The sequence below is a fragment of the Triturus cristatus genome, chromosome 1_2 (assembly GCF_964204655.1).
Source record: "Triturus cristatus chromosome 1_2, aTriCri1.1, whole genome shotgun sequence".
Classification (NCBI taxonomy): Eukaryota; Metazoa; Chordata; class Amphibia; order Caudata; family Salamandridae; genus Triturus; species Triturus cristatus.
In genome coordinates, this window is record NC_140580.1 from 1,100,761,674 (window position 1) to 1,100,784,018 (window position 22,345).

Sequence of the window (22,345 nt, forward strand, 5' to 3'; positions counted from 1 at the left end):
CTCAGATGTTATGGCAAGAAGTTAAAGATAACAGGAAACTGCAGTCCTGGTATTATTTAAATACAGCTGTAGAAGAATTTGGTGTAAGACCGATTTGGGTGAATACAATTACCCAAGAAAGCTTCAAAAAAACAATCAATAAAATTACTAATTATCTCTCCCTGATAAAAGATAAAGATATATTGGCAAAAAGAAAACATGCTTGGTCAATCATAAATAGATTCAGGAAAAAAAAAGTCCAAGAATATCTCGAAACACCATGGTCGCAGAAAAATAAACATATCTTTATGAAAGCACGATTTGGCCTACTACCAGGATTATGTCATTTACCTCCCTGGAAAAAATCAGAAGAGAATACCCAATGTAGGTTATGCAAAACCGGTCAGGAAAACATTATACATTTATTGCGTATTTGTCCTGAAATTGAAAAGGAAAGGAAATTCACCCTGAAGAGATTATTTAACGATCGTGGAGTACGGACATGTAGGCAAGCTTTGATAGCATATCTAAACCCAGAGGATATATTTATAATTCTGCATTTGTAAAATTGTTGTGTATCATTGAAAAAAAATTGGAGGAATATACTTTGAACTGCTAATCGATTGTATTAATATATATTGCGTATTTTAAATTATGATAATAATTTTATATTCTTGCATTTCATTTAAAAGTTTTATATTTGATGACGTTTCTTTTTTTAGTAACTTTTGTAAGATTTTAATTAATCAAACAAAATAAAATAAACTTGTATTGTTCTGTACTGTACCATGCATCAACACATAAGATAAAATCTAATGGCTATGAAGGAAAGCTATGTATTTTTTAAAAGAGTCAAAGAATCTGGGTCAGCCAACTTATCACCCCAGATATTTGTATTAATTAGACACCTGGGAGAGTCCGGGTGATATGGTCTGCATAGATCCTAGCACCTTTTCTTACCCATAATGCCATGCGCACATCACAATTTTCAACACATTCTAAGGCTTATTTACAAGGGGATTGCATTGCCAGAACATCCCTTTTTTCGACATTCTGGTGGCGCAATGCGCTACACCATATTTACAAAGTGGCTTTAAGCCACAGGGCGTGCTGTATTCTTGTGAATACCGCACAGCCCTGCGTTTTTCAAATAACACAGCCCTGCACTGCAGAATTTGCAGCAGCGCCATTATGCACCATTTCCTTGTGAATATACCACTATGGGGCATATGTACAAGGGGACTGCGCCACCAGAATGTCACTTGTTCAGACATTCCTTTGGCACAATGCCCTGCACCATATTTACAATGCTGCGTTTAGCACACATAGAAAGAGCAAAACACCATTAATGATTGTTTTTGTGCAGGAAGGTGTCCATACCTCCACAAAAAGATCATTAAATAATGGTGTTTTGCTATTTCATCCCTGCAACTAAGGCACCCTTGCACTACGGCGCAAAGGTGTCTGTTTTGGAGCTAGGTAGCTATTTTTACCGCCAGCGCAAGGGAAAACACAAGGGGCACTGTATTCCCGTAAATACGGCACATCCCTGCGTTTTTCAAATGACGCAGGGCTTCAAAATCTGCTGCACCACACTGTGCCATTTCTTTATACATATGGCCCTCTGTGAGGAAACATTTTGGAATCTACGTGGATCAATAAAAGTCCTAAAACCCAGCATTTCCAATCTTTTCATGATAATAAAGTACCCTACAGCAAAAAAGGGCCCAAACTGCAACATGCACACATCAAGGTTTTTCTTTTGAATTTCAATCATTCAGGGAATGTGGGTAGCACCATTATTTGCCTGAGATGTTACAGCAAAAGAACCAAACACAGTAATGTTTTAAAACTGGACACCTGGTTGAGTCCAGGCTGGTGTGTTTTGTGTACAGCCCACTAATGTTTCACACACAGATTGTCCAATAAAAATAAAATGTAGGCTACAAGCACACATTTCTGTTAGAGAAGGTTCCAGAATCTGTCATAGGTCCTAACACACAGCGTTTCTACACATTTCCTGTTAAAATAACACCCCACCTGTATGGGGGAGCCTATTGTCAGCAAGAGGAACCAGTGAAACCTTGGATCATTTTAAGTCAATGTGGTCTTCACATAGAAACAGTGTAGGTTCATTCCTGTGATGTGTGTTAGGTCCTCCCACACAAGGGGCAGCATTTTAATGGAGACCACTGAGAATGCGTGATGATGTCTTGAGAGTTCGGCCATTGGCTGGAAGAGACAACATTTCTGTCACATACCTGTAGGGAAAATAGTGGTTTATTGCCTCATACTTTGATATTTGCTTGGCATTGTGGTTAAGAAACCATGCCGGCGATCTACACAAGCAACCCACCCATGGATTCTCCTGGGTGCCCAGGTTTCAGAAATGCCCAAGGTTTCCAAAGGGTCCTGGATGCTGGCTGCACCATTTTGCAATCCATGTGACAAGCTTATTGAGCAAATATCTTGTTTGTACCCATATTGGCTTGATTTGTGCAATTTTCCTTTTAGGAAATATAAGATCTGTTAATCATAAAGATTTATCTTATTTAAGCGAACCTCACCAAAGGAAGATACTATGAAATGTTTTGAATTAGCTAGTAACATTTATAAGAGTAAAAATAACAGAAAAATAATTTTATAATAATATAAAAATACATTGTTAGTCATCTGTTTTATGAAACTTTAAGTAACTTTTATTATATATGGTTTTATTAAAAACGTAAACAATAAAGAGCTTTTTATACACCCAAAAGAAAAATAACACTGTTAGTATTTTTCATTAAAATAAAAACATTTTTATAAAGCCAACAGTGAAATATATAAGAATTGACTGTAATTAACACCCAACTTCATTTGGAAAAAGAAAGCATGGCATTTAGGCAATGGATTATGATTTAGTCCACCACACTCTCCCGAGGCACAAGAATGTAATTACAGAGAATAATTTTGATTAAAGTGCCGTCAGAGAACATGGACAAGCTTTGCAACACTCGATCACACCAAGCAGAAAACCACAATCCAATGGACCAGAGAGGGATAAAAGCAAATTACATTCCCTTTAGTTTCCTAAGCCTGTTTGTACGTGTTTCTTCTGATAATATATGTGTCATGAATATCGTTAAAGTAGCATTAGACCAAACAGTAGAAAAATAGGCAAATTACCTGAAAAATACAGATTTGTTTCTTTAGATAGGGCCATCGCTGCTTAACCATTTGATCAATACTCGACCTACGAGTTATGAGTCTGTATATGATCATGGGATATCTTGTTAACAATACTGGATGTATATTGACTGTAGACTCCAGAAATGTACATGTACGTCCTTATTCTGGATGCATTGGAAGCGGTTCTTAATAAACATAAGTTAAAAAAAAGCAAAACAACATTTGATCTAGTTCCCCAATGATAGCGCCTGTGACACTTTTTATGCAATATGTTTCAGTGATCAACGGGGAGAAGGCCACCTTGGAAACCCCAACATTTGCTCAGAAGAGACAGCGCACTTTGGATATGCTAATCCGGTCGCTGTACCAGGATCTCATGCCAGATTTGCACAAGGTGAGTTTGAACGCTTGCTCGCTGTATGTGCTATCACACTCATCGTCACCATTAAATGTTTCATTTGTGACAGTGAATGTTGCACAGCCCGATACTTAAAGATCGACCATTTCCTCATATGGTCCTTCCTGTGATTGTTGCATCATATCACTCCATAACTGAATGTTGGTGGCCCTGGACTGTTCTAAAATCATTTATGGGAACGTGATACTTTCTAAGTTTCGAAAGTAGCGAAGGCGAAATTGAAACTAGTGCAGCACATCAGATATCACATGCAAGTGGGAATTAGTACTGAGTGGCAAAAAAACGTCCCTTCTTGGAGAGGGCAAAAGGGAATTCTAGAGACTTCTTTTCCGACTAGACAAGGGGGTCTTGCCTTCTATTACTGGCTTCTTTTATTAACAAACATTGTGCAAACTCAGTCTTTTTGTGATTTTGTTCTCAAGGTATACACAAAGTTCTTAGTACATAGCTAAACATATAGAATTATAGATGGGTAACAGTGAATTATGGATGTGTTTTTCACCAAGGGGTTCTGAATGACATCAAATAAACAACAAGAGCAAAGCTTGAGTTGTTTATGATGTCACTCATAGCCCCTTGGTGAAAAAATCCCCTTAATTCACTTTTTACCCATCTATAATGTTATGTTATGTATGGTCCCCAAAATAATCTGCGCAGGGGCAGAGGATAATGAGGTGCTATACATAACATGCCCTCTCCTCTGTGGCATAAATGTAAGAAATAAATATCCTACCTGCTATCCTTAACCCAATCCCACTTCCTTCCTTGCCTTCCTTCCCCCTCCTGAAGCTGCGCCTTCTTCTTTCAGTCAAAGCAGACAAGCAGAGCTGCGCTGGCAGGCTCTCAGAGAGACCCGGCTCCAGGCTTGTAAGGCCTTTCTGGCATCACCAGTCTGGTGATCAACTGTTGTGATGTCATTGCAAGGAGATATGACTTTGAGAAACTGGAGAGAGTGATAGTGGCTCTCCATGAGAGCCATACATAACAACAGTATAACATGCCTACTTACTCACTCAGAGGTATTTATACAGCTCTTTACATTATATACTTTCTTAAAAAAGGAGATAAAACTGTTTCCCTTTAGACGTGAGAAAAAGAGATTAGCTGTCGAAAGTTCCTGACGTATTAAGTCTGGTCAAGCATCCATCCTCAAGTGAACTGGTGAATGTTACAGAGAATACTAGGGCAACTTTGGGATATTGATGAATATTGGTGGCTTAATCTGGCATTTCAAATCACTGTAAAAGTCTCTTTGCCCTCAGCCTGCATTTTTTCCAAAATGGTATTACTCATTCTGCTGTGTTACCCTATGTAGTAATACTGACTTCATTTCTGGTAACAAATCTTTCAGTTCAAACCTGGCACTATGTCCCAGAAATAGTTCCAGAGTAGAGGGTCGCATATGAAAATTGGTGCATTAGAACGAATCTCCTTGTTACTCCACATTCAGTAGGGATGCACCTCAGTGCTACCAATAGCTCTGCTGCAGGTAATACTGGGCACAGTATTACTGCACAGGGTATACTCAGTAGTTCATAACAAAGGCCTGAGGAGTTTTGCAGAGCCTCATCAACCCTTGTAATATGCTGAATGTTTCAAGCTCTTCAGTGAGAGCAGGGCCCTGACATGTTTGGATTTTTCAAAGTTCTAGGGGGATGGCTGGTTTCTGCGGGCCAGTGCATAATATAGTCAAGGCCGCATTACACCTTTTTTAAAATAATTACTCTCATCTCTATCAAAGTCACACTCATTCGTCTCTATAAACATAGCAAAAAGACTGCATCGGTCTTATATCTACAGAGCATATAATCATTATATCTCTAAAATAACATTCAATACAGCAGTTGCTGCTATATCTTGGGGCAAACTAACCAGACTGCTGGGGTTATTCGGGGTTTGGCAGAGAGGGAGCCCCACCGTAAATCAGCAGAGTTGCTGCCCACCAAACCAGTGGTTCACTGGCCCCATTTATAGGTCGAGGAATTGTCGCTGGATCCCCATCTGTCTTTGCCATCAGGAAGCCATTGGTGTGGTGTGGACTATGCACTACAGGTCGGCTTCTTCGCTTTGGTTACTGCTCCTTCCTGTGCATGGTGATGCTTCCACTCCTATTTCTTTCTGCCTAGCTTCCTTCAAATGCAAAAACAACAGTTGATGGACAGAATGCAGAACAATGTCATACATTCATCCCAGTGCAGAGATCTGGGCCTAAATCCATCGTTTTTTTGCTCACCATGCCATTCCAGTTTGAACCCAGCCATATGCAAATCAGTCTTGACCCTGTGCCTCATGGGTACAGTCCAGCCCGAACTGCCAAGCCAGGTCCTGCCTGGAGTGCAAACAAGCATCCTAGGACTGGTTTCGGGGTTTCACCCCTCTTCAGCCAGGATAGCTTGATCCAGTGGCATGGAGAGCACAGGACCCACGTCTGGGCATACCCTTCCCACTCGGGGTGACAAATGCAAAAACAACAGTTGATGGACAGAATGCAGAACAATGTCATGCATTCACCTCAGTACAGAGATCTGGGCCTAAATCCATCGTTTTTTTGCTCACCATGCCGTTGCAGTTTGAACCCAGCAATAGGCAGTTCGGGCTGGCCTGTTCCCATGAGGCACAGGGTCAAGACTGATTTGCATATGGCCATGTCTGAACTGGGGTGGCGTGGCGAGCAAAATAACGATGGATTTTACCAACTCCTCAAAGGAGGTAGTAACACATTTTCAAATGCAATGGGTTTCCAGGGGACCCCCTTCCTGTTTGTGAATGTTGCAAATACATTTTAGGAGTAGGCAGTGATCCACTGGACCACTGAGTACACTGAAACAAAAGTTAGTGAAAAGTTTCTTTTTTTTTTCTTAAAAACACATCTCATTTTTTTCAAGGAAAATGAGCTGCTGAATTCATTTTTAAAAAGTGATTGCTTCATTTAAAAGCAATCACAGACATGGTGGTCTGCTGACCCCAGGAGGACACCATCCCTGTAATGGCAACCAGATGTAGTAAGTAGGTTCCAATTTGTGACTTCAATAATATTAATGAGGTATATTGAATTGCAACTCAGTTTAATTTGGTATTTTGTGAAACGACCTATTAGTATGCAGGCCATTATGCAAAATACCGATCCATCTGATAAAAGGCGGTGTGCAAATTTCTACAATTTTTTCGGAATGCATTTTCAGTAAGCGAGGCCCAGTATCTGATTTCTTTACTTCATCTTTTGCATTGCCTGAGTCTGACTACTCACTGACAGTTTACAATCTCCTACCTTCATGTAACCATCTCAGTCAAAGATATTCTTGTGGAACACCTTATTAGCCAGGAGCATGCCTTGAATACTCTTCGATCCTGCCTCAAATAGCTGCATTTCTCTTCTTTCACTAAAAGAGTTGGAGTGGGCGTCAGCACATAGAGGCTTTAGGATATCTCAGTCACTGAATCACTCTTTGCATGCACCTTTGCTGAGTGTTCTGTGTGCAGTGGAGGAAAAGGAGATGTTATGTCAGGATTCTGACATATTAATCTCCAAAACGCCAACAAAGGTGATTAGGTCCAAGAATAAACAGTTCCAATTTTCAGCGTTCTTGTTGTTTGGAGTGACTGGTGGTTTATATGAAGTACGTTGAGGGTCTTGATTTGTGTTGCTTTATGCATTTACAGACCCTGAATCTCTGAAGGTACTTTTTTCACAGTTTAAGCAGAGATTGAAAAGTACTGTACCTGTGACAACTTTGGCCCTCTCCAGACTGGACTATGGCAATGCCCTATATGTGAGGATACAATCCCAGTATTTACTAAAACTGCAGAGATTGCAGAATGCTGCAGCCAGATTGATACTGGATATCCCCAAATATAAGCCAGTCTCCCATAGATTGAGAGCCTTCCACTGGCTTCCAGTGGACAAAAGAATTCAATTCAAATCACAATGCCTAGCCTTTAAAGCTCTACATGGTAAAGGGCCACAGTATCTGAGGAGGCACTTGAAATGGTTCGTGCCTGACAGAAATTTAACATCATCTCATTCAAAACTGCTACTAATACCCAAGTTCAAGCTGGTGCTCTGGGGGAAAAGACGTTTCCTACTAGGGACAGCTAAAACTTGGAACCTCCTGCCAATCTCGATGAAGAGCAGCACTTAGCTCATGTCTTTTAGAAGAGCACTGAAAACCTGGCTATTCTCCAACTGATTCTGCTTGAATCCCATATCAGCATCACTCGACCCTGCCCACTCCAGCGCCAAGATGGCCTACAGCTATACAAGTTTGCAAATCAAATCAATCAAATCAATCAAATCAATTAGTTTACGACCTTTCTACTAAATATCTTCAATTCATCGAGACATAAAGTAAAATCACATAGCAGCCCCTCATTTTTCAACTGTGAGTTATTTCATGGCTTCCAGTAGCCCAGGGTTATTACCTACAAGCTTCATTTAGAAGAGTGTCAAGATTACAGTTAACTGACTGAAGATTTGACTGTAAAAAAACAAGAGAATGTGTGAAAGAGAGGCAGAGGAACATCAAGATATTCAGAGAAAAAGCAGAGCGATAAAGAGAGAGAATGGGGCACTACATCACAAACAGAAGGAGACTGAGAAAGAGGCTGAGGAAAAATCAGACAGAAAGAGAGATTAAGAGAAAGTCAGAAGTAAGTAAAAAGACTGACAGATAGTGAGTAAATTAGAAAGAAAAACTGAGAGAGAAAGAGGTGGATTGTGGAAAAGATAAAGTAAGGAGAAACATGAAAGAGACAGAAATATACGGCGACCATGGCACAGTCACCTATGCCGTGTGGTGTGCACTAATTCAGTGTAATGTTTGTACAGTAATGTTTCAGAAAATGTCCAGCAGGCTGTTATTTAAACACGTGATATACAAGGCACTGCAGTTCGGGGATCTTATTTCAGCTCTCACTACCATATTCTAGTTTGTAATTATTATCAGTGATGTAGGGGCTCATTTATGAGCCCTTGCGACACTTGTGCGCTGCCGGTGCATCACTTTTTGTGACGCACCGGAGGCGTAAAAAATGCAACATTTTGTGACCTATTTACAAAGTGATGCATCTAATCAGATGCGTCACTTTGTAAACCCTTGCGCTACATTATACCTGCGTCAGGTAAAATGTATGCAGGGTGGGCATTCCCCCGCATCCAAAGCCTATCAGATTTCACTGCGCCACTCCCAGGACGCAACTACGTAAGACTGCGCCCCATGTGAAAGGACTCATTGCTGGAGTTGCGTCTGTCTTCAGACACACCCCAGCAATGCGTAAGTTTTGCGCCGACCGATACATCAGTAAAACTGACGTATCTGTCATTCCTTGCGACATAATGCGTCATACAGTAAATATGACACATCCATCATGTCGCAAGGAGAGCGCACTGAGAAGTGATGCATCGCTGTTTTCACGCAGCAATGCGTCACTTCTCATAAATAAGGCCCGTAGTGTTTTATGTTTTCATGTCCTAACCATTTCCCAGGCAGAGACATAACTAATTATACAAAATGAACGCACACTTTGATAGCTATATAGACAACAAGTTTCCACTTGGTACCGTTGTGTTTGAAATCTGAGTCCAAGAGGTCTGGATGCTGAAAGGATGTTTACTTCAACAACCACTGTGCATCAGAATTCTGAAACCAACATCTGATGATAGCAGAAACCGTGCCTTTTCTTGACTTGTTTCACGGTCATAAAGGGGATATCCTTTTAACCATAACTTGACCCTTCTTGATTTGTGAGGATTATTTATTCTGTGGATTTTCCTTTGAATGTAAACAAGCTTGTGACAAATCTTAAAACGAGTAACATTTATGCTATGAGATATAGAAGTATCATTAAACTGAGCAAAACTAAGACTAGTCTTCTCTAATCCCAAAATTTAAGACTTGATAAGCTTTCAACACTCGTGTATGAGGGGATCTTGATGATAAAGAATACATCCTGGCACTCAAACTATGACCACTGTGGGAATAAATAAAAATAGATTTGACTATATGCAATACATTCAATGCAGACTCAGCTATGGGCTTAGAATCCTTTCTGTCATTTATTTATGTAAGTCAATGCGCAGTCTTATTTTTGGTAAACAAAACTGCTCATACTCAAAATCAGAAGAAATAAGGCTCTGGACATGGAGGCCTACATTTTTGGCAACAAAAACATCTCTACTACCATTGTGGTTTTCAGAACCACTTGGTATTGGGCAGAGTAGTATGCTAAGGGGAACGCTGTTATAGAAAAATGGTAATTTTGCAAGATCAGCCCCATTTTATTACCTGTTGTTTTTTTACTCTGTACACTGGGACTCTGCATGTGCTTTGATCCCTAAAACATGTGGAAAGTGGCTACATGCCTAATTGGCACATTTAGCTTACCTATAAGTCTCTGGTATATGGTACGAAGAGTTAAATGCCACAGCACCCGTTCTACCATCATTTCAGTGACAGTGCAAATATGACTGCATGTGGGAGGCTGGCCTTGCACCAGTCCAAACAACCCTTATGGTGATTTAAGAGGTCCTAGACAACCTTAGAAAGCTGGCTAGGTGGTAGCTGTGGAGAGCAGCCTTCAGGCTTAGTCCAGAAAGCAGCTTGTTTTACCAGAATGCAATGTTATAGAACAGATTAAGTGAAAAGAACCACACCAAGAATTTATAAAAAATATGTATTTATTATATAATATTCTCCAGAGTGTTCAAGCATCTCCAACATGAAGATAAACACAATGCACACAATACTTTAGCAAAGAAACACAGTAAATAGCACAAAATACACAGTTGCCCTGGACGTGGGGGGGGGGCAAACCATATACTAAGAAATTGGTAAAAGAACCACAACTTGAGTCAAGACAGTGTCAAGAGGACGTAGAATTGGTGGGGACCCACAGAACCACCCAAGGTAAGTAGATAGGGACCCCAAGGAGAGCGTGTGCAGTGTGAGAACACGACCACAGGCTCCGTACAAGTCCATGTGTAAGTCGTGGTTGGAATTTTAAAGAATAAGGACCCTTCCCAGTGGACCCTGAAGAAACCCTGTGGAAGACAGACGGTGGGAGAGACACCCCACCCATGGATATCTTAGTACCCATGTTACCTACACCAGGGAAGCCGGTTGCATACGTGTGAAGTGATGTCAGAAACCGCAGTCAAACCCAATGGAGGACTTCAGGAAAGTGCCGCTGCTGGAAGAGGAGAAAGTGTCCATGGGAATCGAAAACGTGGATTCTTGAAGAGGAGTACTTAAAAGCAGAGGGGACAGAGTCTATGTTACTTGGGAGTGACCAGGAGACTTGGAAGACGAATGCCCTCCGATGTCGGGTGCTTCAGGAAAGATGACAGTGACCTTGACTCTGCAGTAGCAAGGACCAGGCGACGCTGAGGAAGACTACAACCTTGATATGAGCTGTCCTACGAAGGATGTCGAGTGTCCGACGGGAGCACCAAAAAGCCTTGGCAAAGGCAACCCATGCAGTATGTCTAACCAGGGGAGCAGAAAGAAAACCAAGGTGACCCTCAAATGGACACCCCAGGCCGGAGGCACAGGAGTCACGAAAGGACCTCAATCAGCTCACCAAAAGGAGCAGGCCAATGTGCCCACGAGGCTGTGTGGCTGAAGATCTAGGTGGAAGAAGTTGCCGAAGGTTGGGGATACTTGAAGCCCAATGTACTTGTCGCAAAGTTGCCAACAAGGCAAGACTACGTAATGAACAGGGGTTCGGTTAATGCAGCCCCCACTAGGGATTCTGGCCTCAAACTTGGTGAGAAGACAGCTCAGGCCTCGGGAGGCGTAGGTAACCACAACCTATGTTGTTGAACCCTTCGAAGTCCACAGGAGCTCGGGATCAGCAGACCGGCCAGCGAATGCAGGGGAGTGACTCCTTCACTCCAAGGGAGACTACTGCGGTTTTCCATGGTGCTTCACAGGCCTTGAATGTTGCTGTATGATGCACAGGCACAGATGATGCAGCAGACTGTAAGGGAGAGTAAGTCAGGCCATAACGAAGTCCAGCGGAGTCTCGAGTGCTCAGACGGTAGAAGTGCAGTGATTTCAGTTCTGAATCTTATTCCACAATGAATCTAGGGACCTACACCCAGGTAAGCCCTTCAGTACCCTAGAGAAAGGGTTGGGAAGATTCAGGGGACCCTCCGAGGGGAGGGTCTGGGCAGGGGGAGGCTAATCACATGTCCTTTGTCCAGTTTTGTGCCGGAGTGGGAGCCAACGGCTCCCAGAACTGGTTTGAACTGGACTATGCACAAAGACACCAAATGTGCCCCTCATGCAGACTTTCAGGTGCTGGCAAGCGCACCCACTCGGTCCCAATACACTAAAAGTGGGGGTAACCATGCAGAAGGATCCTACCTTCCTACATAACCCCCCCCCAACCAAAGGAAGATAAGGCTAATCTTGCCCAGTATAGACTTTATTTCCTAAGCGGCCATATAAGGAAGGTCCTGCATTTGCATGGATACTCCCTTTCCTATGGTCCACTGAGAAGTTCCTCCCCTGTAGGGTCTTGGATCCTCTCAAAAACTTGGGGGTGACTACCTGTAAGCTGTTTGAGCCAAGAAAGAGGCTGATGGGGTGTCTGAGTATGGAAGTGAGGCCCTAACAGGGTTGGTCTCAGCTTCCGCAGACCACTGACCACCATGGAGGCCTTTCTTTCTATGATTGACATATCTATCCCTAGGGCTCAACCTCTGGCTGCCTACAGCTTTTGGTTGATCCCTTCTGCTTGGAACAATGGAGGGCCAGTAAAGGTTTGGGAAAGTCTGGTCCCAGTTTTTCCTTTTTCCAACAAAGTCCATATGGGGGATGTCATTGCCTAAGGGTAAGAGGGATCCCTCTGATTGCTGAGAATTATCCACCTGTCTAGTACTACTAGGCTGGGGGTCCATAATCGGTGGATGAGGGGATTCCTCCTAGCAGTGGGCCCTATGGAGTCCAGTGACATCCCTGACCTCTGCAGCCTTAGGCTGACTGAGGCTGGGTAGAGAGGGGCAGCATACCTGCTCCAGGCTGGGTACCTCCTTGGAAGGCTCCGCTGCCCTCAGTGGCTCTGGCCTGACCACCTCTGGGGCAAATCCTTCACAAGGGGTAGGGTCAGCTTCCCCCCATTTTGACATGTCAAAACAGCTACTTATGACAGGCCAAAACCCTCCTTTTAAATAATAATAAATCACCTCTACGAAAGACTTAATGCCCATATCGTAAGGTGCATGGTATTTAAATGTAGGACTTGTCAAATTTTAATGTTATTCATGTCTCTACAGTGGTAAGCACCAACATGCCCACTGTAGCAGGGTTAACTGTTCCTTAGGAAAGCATTGCAATACAACATTAAATTGAATAATGTTATCACCTCCTAGGAGACACCTACAAACTTATTTCTTGATTTTTAAGAATGTTTTTTGCAAGCCCAATTCACTTGTAAGGGCAGATTTGTAATACTTGTTATAGGAGAGATACTTTTAGAAAGCCTTCCTTTTTCTGCATGGGCTTCCAAATGTCACCCAGGTGCTGAATAAACCACATTGCTCCCAGAGAAGAGCCAACTAGATGACAGTGGGTGGAGCATAGGGCTTTTTGGTAAGCAAAAAGATCAGTTGTCTCAGGGTGCTTTATGTTGCTGATCTACACTCTCAATGAATCTAGAACACAGACGAAAAGCAGTAGTTAGAGTCAGCATCCTACATTCTTATGAGCTTGAGTCATGCCAAGCATTAGAAGCAGAATCTTGATATAAAATAGTGTGCAACTTTAATAATCAACAGAACTTTTAACAATCAAATTCTAATAATTGACTATTGATCTGAATATATTGCCAGCTCCTCTTGGTCCCCAGTCATTTCCCAGATTAGGAGTCTCCAAGCTTTTTATATGTCCCTTTTATTCGAGCTCTGCCATACATGAAGCTTTGCTGTTTCTTCTTTTTTTTACTGGTATTAATTCTTGCTCACATCAAGGAGCTCTGATATTTGGACTTTACGACATTTGATACTAAACAGTTCAAGAATGCTTTATATGGTGTACAGAGGCAGGAAAATTCAGTGGTACCCCCCCCCCCCCTCCTTTGATAGTGTAGGGTTACCATCAGTTTGACCCAGCAGCCCAGTGGCAGATGGTTCACTGGGTAAGGGGTTTTAAAGGCAGAACCAGCAGAGGATGCATTATTGGAAATTGGCATTTTGCCCTATTCTAAATCAAGTGGGACAAACTTCATTTTTGAAGGGAGAGTGCTATGCCAGTTTATGGGTGTGCTCCACCTAACTCTAAATGACACCCATAATATGTTCATGTACTAAGAGCTGTCAGATGGGTCTTCTCAAACTTTTGTTAGGATCTTAACCCATTCGCCGCGGCACGAATTCCGCCGGGGCGCGGGGGGGGGTTTGGGGTCAGCGCGGCGCCGCCATGCTCATGACGGAACCACTCCGTCATGAGTCACGGGCGAGCTGTGCTCATGACGGAGTGGTTCCGTCACGACTCCGCCCACTAGCATTGTTCGCCCACACAGGCGGGGAATCAGTGCCGCGTGGGCGGAGTGGCCGCCAACGGCCGCAGCATGACGGAACCACTCCGTCATGAGCACACAGCGCCCGTGGCTCATGACGGAGTGGTTCCGTCATGAGCAGGGAAGGGGTTAAGGTATCAGGCACATTTGTCCTTCTATGTTGACTGTACCATCCTTGATGCCAGTTTTATCATTGTTTATGTTGTTCATCCTCATCCAAGCTTCTGATTGCCTGGAATGTGGTGAAAGAATGCAAAGGAATATATTTTGAAGAGCATTTACAACTCAGGGCTCATCATTACTTGTCCGTTTGGTCTCCATAATTTAATTCAAACCCTCCCCAGCAGTGAAGCAGCAACCTCTCTCCTTTAGTCTCAGACTGGGAGGGTTTCCTGTTTTCAAACTGCACAATATTTTGTTTTTCCTTTCAGCCACTGTGGAATATGTACTACAACACTGATATCCACTGGGGGAGAGAGGCTGCTCCTTTACTCCCGGTAAGTGTAACAAACTTTTTCGGGGTAAACCAACAAGAGTATAACCAACTGGCCCTTCAAGGCTATGAGGACTGCCCTCTACTTTCTAAAGTGGAATTTAAGATCGGGCAACAATTTTTATTATGTGACTTTTGATTTTAATTAATGTGCATAAATGACCCTATTTTTATTTCAAGTATGTTTTTTACTTCTTCATGATGTAAATAGGTTAGGGACATTGCCTGTGACTATATATCAATGATTAGGCAGAGAATGAAGTCAAAAGCAGCTTCTCTTCTTTTAGAAAACTAGCATAAAATGTGGTGTTCAGAAGAGAGAGGAACAAGTGAGGCAGTGTATTGTATGGGGTTTAATGTCATGTAACAGTATGCACTGAGAGAGAATAAAAGCATAGGATGAGACATAAGGAAACTAATATTAAGTGCACACAGGGAAAGACATTCAAAATACATTAAGATATAAAGATTGATTAAATAATGTAATTTTGTTTATGTATTTGAAAAAAAGTGTAGCCCTCACTTCATCAGCAACTGTTTATACCCAACACTGCACTGTAGCAATAAGATGGAAACATTAGATGCTGTACATAATGCAAGTAGGTCCGTGTGAGACTGTGGAGACAGTGTAGGCAGGGAATCTCGAATTCCAAATACCAAATGATCACAATATCCTTACCAAAATATCGACAAGTACGTTTCCATACATTTCCCTGCTTAAAGCCAGATATTGGGACCTTGGTGATATACATATATCTTCAAGGTATGCAGATGTGGAGTTGAGAATAGTAAATCTTTCCATCCTCTGAGCACATATTTGTGTGTCTCTCGATATTGTGGTCATGATACTGTGATACGTCGATATTTGGGAGTTGATATTCCCCACTGCAATCTGGGAGACCACTTTGCTAAAACCAGTCTACAATGGCATAATGTTATTAGGACAGTATTAGACTGTACAATGCACAGTTGACCTTTGTGTATTTAAGCTACCCACATTTTAATTTGGAGACTCAAGAACATAATCAATGACTTGAGACCCACCCTTATTTTAGTCAAGTGACACAGCTAAAGTTAAAAACCCAAGATACCAGGTTCCAAGATCTACAAACTGTGTCCTAACCAGGAATGTCAAACGTTCATCCATGGCAGCTGGACCCATTCCAGATTTTTGCAATATCGTCAAATGGCACATATGCATGAATTATGGGGCATATGAATCTGTGGACACTCACTAGTTATACTGAAAAGAAGATATGGATCCGTACTTCAAGCAGGAAAGGGGAACAATCTTGCACTTGACAGCAATTCCTTCCAGATACTGCAGTAACTGAAGCATTAGATAATGTCATCCTTAGCACCATTTCTATAAAACTCTCATCCCTTGAGAATATGGAAGAAACCATCAATATGACTATTTTACAACCTAGGAAGTCAACTGTTGTGACAATCTGAATGTGATACAATCTCTCTCTATCTCTCCTTTGTCTGTCACTTTATTTCTCTCTCTCAACTTTCTATTTCCCCTGATCCTGTTCACATTTCTATTCAGCATATAGTTATTCCTGCCAATATTTTGGTCAGTCCTTTTCTGTGACTGCCTCAATGTTTACACACAAAGCTTCCAAAACATATGTCCTTTGACAATTTTGAAACTTTGTGAAAGCTGACATATTTTATTTACACTCTGTTTAGCTATGACAGTACACAAATACACATTGGCATCCCATGGGAGTGAGGTTTCATTCACTATGGACTAGTTGGTTAGCTAAATTCCAATGTCTGATGGCTACTTTCTTCCCACTTTTGTGGTATTGGTATCAGATATCAGTTACTCAGCCAGATCTCTGATATATAAAGAGACAACAAGCAAGGGTACAAGAGACCTGCCTTAGCAAATTAGTCGCATGGGATTACCTTGGTATTTTTGGCAGTCCAGTTCTTCTTCACTTTGACAGTTATTCCACTTTATAATAGTATATTTGGGACCACAGCAGGCATGCCATTTCAGTCAAGACAAATAGCGCAGAGAATTTGACAAATACAAACGACTCACGAGTCAGGCAACAATTTGACACAAGATACAGGCATGGCTAATAGTCTAAAGTTTTCTTATTCTGTCTCGCTTCTTTTCTTGCTGGAATCATATACAGTCATCTCTATTCAGTTCACAAAAAATATTCTGGTAGGATTGCTGGCAAACCTTTATTTATTCAACAACTTATATAGCACAATCCAACCAAGACTAAAAAATGTATGGACGCTCTACCTGCTAACCATAAAACTGAAAATTTCATCATAGGAAGAGACGTGAAAGAAGAACGTTTGAAGGAGCAAATTATTTTTCAAGCAGTAAGTTAGATGAGCAAAGTGGATTGAAACATGTATTGAGTTAAGGTGTAAAGGAATACTTAGAAGCAATGGATAAAGTTTGAAGTTTCTTGAATAAGTGACTCAAGTTATTTCTGAAAGGTATGAGAGGAATTAGTTTTCTCAAGGATGCTGGCAGAGAATTCCATGCCATTACAACAGCTCAAGGGAATGACTGCTTGCTGCCTACAGCCATCTTCCAAGTTAGAGGAGAATTCCAAGGAAAGGAATCTTCCAAAAGAATGGAACTTGCAAGAAAGAGACGCCTTCTGCTATACATGTGTACACCATCTAAAATGTGTGTGAAGATCTGAGCATCACTGCAGTGGCTTATTTTTGTGAATTCATCAAATACATATGCCTTACAATGCTGAATATAGCTAAATTGGAAATACTTTAATGACCCAAAGAACACTTGTTTTTGAGTACTGAACTGCTTTTGTTCCTTTTAGAATCTTGAATAACGTTTCAAACGCTTTAGAAACCTGTTCTAATTATTGTGGTATTGTTTTCATTACATTTTCTCTTTTTAATGCTGTATGGGGTGGACCTGGTCTGTTATTTTATTTTTTTCTGTTACTTGATTGCGTTTTGACTGTTTACTTGAAAAATAACAGACCCCCATGAACATTTTTCTGAAGGTTGCCTTTCCATTCAGGTCAAGCTACCAAACAGAACCCCAGCACACCCTTGCAAACAACTGACTAACCTTTTTGGATCACTCTTGTTTGACAGTATGTGAGGCCAGTGAGAGCTGACATCAAGCCTTTTCTACTCAACAACCTAAAAGTCTGATTCCCTACTTCGCACCTGTCATTTTTTTATGAGCATAAGACAAAAGAACAATCAATAAAATATCCACCTCACAAATTATAAAGCTACTCACCTGCTGCACAGCGCCCACGATTTTCTATATTAATTTTGATTTCATTAAACTCAACACAGTTTCTGAAAATGAAACATAGACCTGGTTTGAAAATATCTTTAGAGATTCAAATACAAACAGGATTCCCATGGCGTGTTCTATAGTCTATAAATATTACAGGGAGGAATGAAGCCTGGGCCTTCCTCAACAAGTAATGGGACCTACCTATCCCCTGGACACCTCCTGGATCCTATTTTCACCACCTTTGACAATGTCAGAGTGGATGAGCCCACACCCTTCTCCTGGACAGGGCATGCTTTCATCAATCTCTGCATTCCCATCCCCGTTCAATGCACACACACCTCTGCCAAACCAACCCATCCGAACTGGAACAGCATCGCTGACAGGGACTGGGACACTGCTATCAACACTCACCATTTCGAGCACAGCCTCCTCAAAGCATCAACAACTTCAGCAATTGTATCCCCTCCTTCGCTGACTCCCTGGCCCTCCTCAAACACAGCAACACAACAAGACCTAGACCCAAGGCCAATTTGGTACACAGAGGAACTCAAACTAATGAAAAAACATTTTAAACAACTGGAGCACAAATGGAGAGTAGGCCAGGGCAGTACAGAGAGGAGCAAGCTCAAATCAGTCCTGAGATGCTACCACCAAATGATTCGGGCCACCAAATGTCTCCCTCTAGTGGACTACATCGAAGTCGGCACCAACAGAAGCAAAGAAATCTTAACAATTGTGAGGATTTCACCTCACCAGCGGCCACCTCAAGTTGATGACCTCCTTGCAGGGCGTCTGCAACAATCTCTCTCAATTATTCAGCAACAAGTTTCCACCATTTACAGCAACTTCAACCAACAACCTGACCAGAAAGTCCTCAAAAAATGCCTCCTGATCTTATCCAAAGAACCAACGCTAGCCACATGGTCTAGCCCCATCGGACCCCTGTCCCCACCGTGCCTACTCCAGAGGCAGCCTTTCAGCACCATGCTCAAAGCTACAGAATGCCTCTATCTTTTTATGAGCTTCATAACACTGAAAAGCACACAACTGTTCTCTCATTTCTGAAGAAACCCACTGCTAACCTTTTAATGTTCGCCAACTACTTATCTCCCTGTTACCATTCCCAGTCAAGGTCTTAGATGAAATCATCAACAGATGCCTTACTGAATACCTACATGACCACCAGCTATTTAAGTCTACTCAGTCTGCTTTCAGACTGAATCCCAGCATGGAAACCGCCGTCATTAACTCCATAAATGACATCTGCATGACTCTGGACAGAGGAGTGACAGGATCCTGGCTATCTCTGCAGCATTTGACATGGCCTTCCACCCCATCCATGCCTACACAACATCAATCCAAGGACACGCACTCCGATGGATCTGCTCCTTCTTGATTGGAAACACCCAGTCAGTTAGCTTTTTACCATGCACCTCGGACGCATCATCTGCTCTCACAGCATCAACGTCCTCTCCTTCGCCAGAGGCACGAAAAATATTCTCTCACTCACAAACAAGACGTCCAGTACCCGAAACAAATTCAATTCCTGTATGACTGAAATTCACCACTGGGCGAAGACCAGCTATCTAAAGCTAAACACTTACAAGAACGAAATTGTGACCTTTGGTAAGAGTACTTTACCCTAGGACTTCACCTGGTGGCCAATAGAGTTAGAACTGACACCCATCCCCATCACCAAGAACGCCAAGAACCCCAAGATTGTAATCGCCAGCAAACTCAACATGACCGCGTTAGTCAACGCTGTCACCACCTTATGTTTCTATACCCTTAAGATATGCACACCCTCAAGCAAGCTGAACTACAGGAAAACCCTCTATGCTGGGAGCAACAAAAACTAATCAGAAGGCTACAAATCCTGCAGAACTCAGTGGTCATATTCACTCTCAATCTCTCACACAGCACTCACATCACAGCACACCCGAAGGAGTTCCACTGGCTCCCATTACACAAACGAGTACAATTCCAACTCCTTACCCACACTTTCAAAGCACCACATAACATTGGCCCAGCATACCTCAACAATACATTCAAGAGAACTCTGCTCATCCTGGCTCTTATTTGCACAGAACTAGCACTCGATGGGGCATATTATCAAGAAACGGCGTTAAAATTATCGCCGCTTTAGCGGCAGAAAACTGCCGCTAAAGCGGTGATAATGGGCTTGATAATATACCCTTGAGAATTCCAATAGAAGCCCATGTTCTGGTGTCAACATGGGCTTCTATTGGAATTCTCACGGGCATATTATCAAGCCCATTATCGCCGCTTTAGCGCCAGTTTTCTGCCGCTAAAGCGGCAATAATTTTAACGCCGTGCTTGATAATATGCCCCGATATTTCTTCTACAACACTACTAAAGCGTGGAACAACCTACCGCTAAACATTAGAGCCTCCTCATTTCCTGAATTCCACAAGAAGGTGAAGACCTGGCTTTTTGAGTAGTTAAACTAGGTCCTAGGTTTGACTAGACTCACACCTGCTCAGCACCAGGATAAACCCCCCAGGTCATAGGGCGCTCCACAAATCTGCATAACATAACTGCAGAAATGTGGTTTTTCGTAGGTGTAGATAGGTACCTACCATTAGTAACTAGACCACAAAAATCACAATATATGGTCCAGTCAGGGTCTCAATAAATGATTCCCTGGCTCAATCCTTGGTAACTGGCTATGAGCAGGCAGGTTTAACTTAGGAGACAGGTGTGTAAAGCATTTGAAACACCTATACATCAAATAAGGAAGATACAACACACAATAAAAATGCAACACCAATTTATACAAATATGAAATATTTTCTATGATTAAAATGACACCAAAACAAACAAAATCCAATATAGGGAACCAGAAATATGAATTTCTAATCATTAAAAATAAAAACTAGCGCTTATACTCAAATAGCACTCAAAGGGTTAAAAAAGGTTGCGTTGGACCGGGAAAAAGTCAAGAGTCCAGTCTGCCCATGATGTAACACTTTTGCACTTACTTCCAGAAGTGCCTCTTCATGCAAATAAGTGGACCACAAAACTAGCCAATGGTTCTGAATCTCTGGTAAAATCCAGGTGAAGCTTGCCAGCTGGAGTTGTCCTCATTGTTGATGTTGCAGGTTGCCCTTCCACCACTTTTCTACCTCCTGCTGATCAGGGAGTCCACTGCTTATCCTTTAAGACAAGTCAAGTCCTTTTGTTGTGAAGCCCTGTGAGCTCAGAAGGTGCAGTCCGTATGAGTGCAGGCCTCTCTTGTGCAGTCCAAGGATCAATCAGGGTAATCCTTCTTCACCAGGGGTTTCTCTTTGTCTTAGAGGGCCCACAACACAATTCCAAGGTCCCAAAATCTCTGAGTTGCCCCTTGGGCATTTGGGACTACAAGACCCACAACGTCCTGGTCAAATTTTCAAAAGTCTATTGAACGCTGTCTAGATGGGTTCTTCTAACTGGATATGATGCAGGTGAAGCTCTTTTGTCTTGTTGCTTTCAGGGAACCCACTCCTTCAGATTCAAGTCCTTTTAGGGCTGACAACCAAATTGTGCAGCAGGTGCATTCCTTATGAGTGCAGTCCTCTCTTGTGCAGTCCAAGGGTCCAGCAGGGCAGTCCTTTCGTTTCAAGGCAGGGATCTGGGTTGCTGGGCAGCTCTCCCATATTTACCCAGTGTTCATGGGTGACAAGCAGGGGGGCACCCCTAATCAAAGGGTTGCAGGGTGCCACCCTCAGGTACAAGAACGCCTTCCAAAGTGTGGCATATTCTTGTCACAGAAAGCATTATTCCTTTAAAATCCAAAATGGAGAAACTCTCTCTTCGAGGTTAAGATCTGGCTAAGTCAACCCACTGGTGTGGCTACATTTCCATAACACTCCTCTTCCAGCCCCTATGCTAATTCAATTACTGGGGCTCCCGTCTGGCCGCAGGTGCAGGATGTAGGGGGCAAACCTGTGTCTCTTCCTAACTGTCATTCCCTCTTTGAAGACCAGTTTGGCTACTCCACCCCATCCTGCATTTTCCTCTGCAGCTGTCGATCTTCTCCCACCAGATGTCCTTTGTCTATGCAGGCTACTTCACACCTCATCAGAGCAGTTTGGCTCAGCCTTTCAAAGGCTAGTCAATCAGAAGAGGATACTGAAAGGCTGGATTTTGGTTTGTCAGAAAATAAAGTTGTTTAACTTATTTTCAATAGCTATACTTTATTAAAGTATTCTCATGATAGCCTATCAAGCCATTGAGATACAATGGAGAAACACAAAATTGACAGTTTTCCCTCACCAGGGCATATAAAACATATTTTAAGATATCCCTGCTTATAGTTACAAGGCACACTACCCCTGGGGAAGCTACGGGAGACCTTAAGGGTGATGTATATGTAAAAATAAGGTCATTTAAGACTTTGGTAGTACTTTTCCTTCCAAAGTTGAATATGCATATAATTTAATTTTAAAAGCAGCCTGCAAAGCATGGTTGACTTTAAAATGACAACAGGCAACACAGCAGTGCACACTTA

At 42.2% G+C, this 22,345-nt stretch overlaps 1 protein-coding gene across 4 annotated transcripts in view; it reads left to right on the forward strand.

Annotated features, from left to right (window-relative positions):
- GARNL3 (GTPase activating Rap/RanGAP domain like 3) overlaps positions 1-22,345 on the forward strand; it is a 949,195-nt gene that overhangs the window by 836,785 nt on the left and 90,065 nt on the right. For 2 of the 4 annotated variants that reach the window (XM_085613708.1, XM_085613710.1), the window contains exons 15-16: positions 3,429-3,544; positions 14,515-14,580. In XM_085613708.1, the coding sequence (XP_085469834.1) occupies positions 3,429-3,544; positions 14,515-14,580 (182 nt within the window). The remainder of the gene's footprint in view (positions 1-3,428; positions 3,545-14,514; positions 14,581-22,345) is intronic. The other 2 variants (XM_085613711.1, XM_085613709.1) reach the window with 1 other exon arrangement.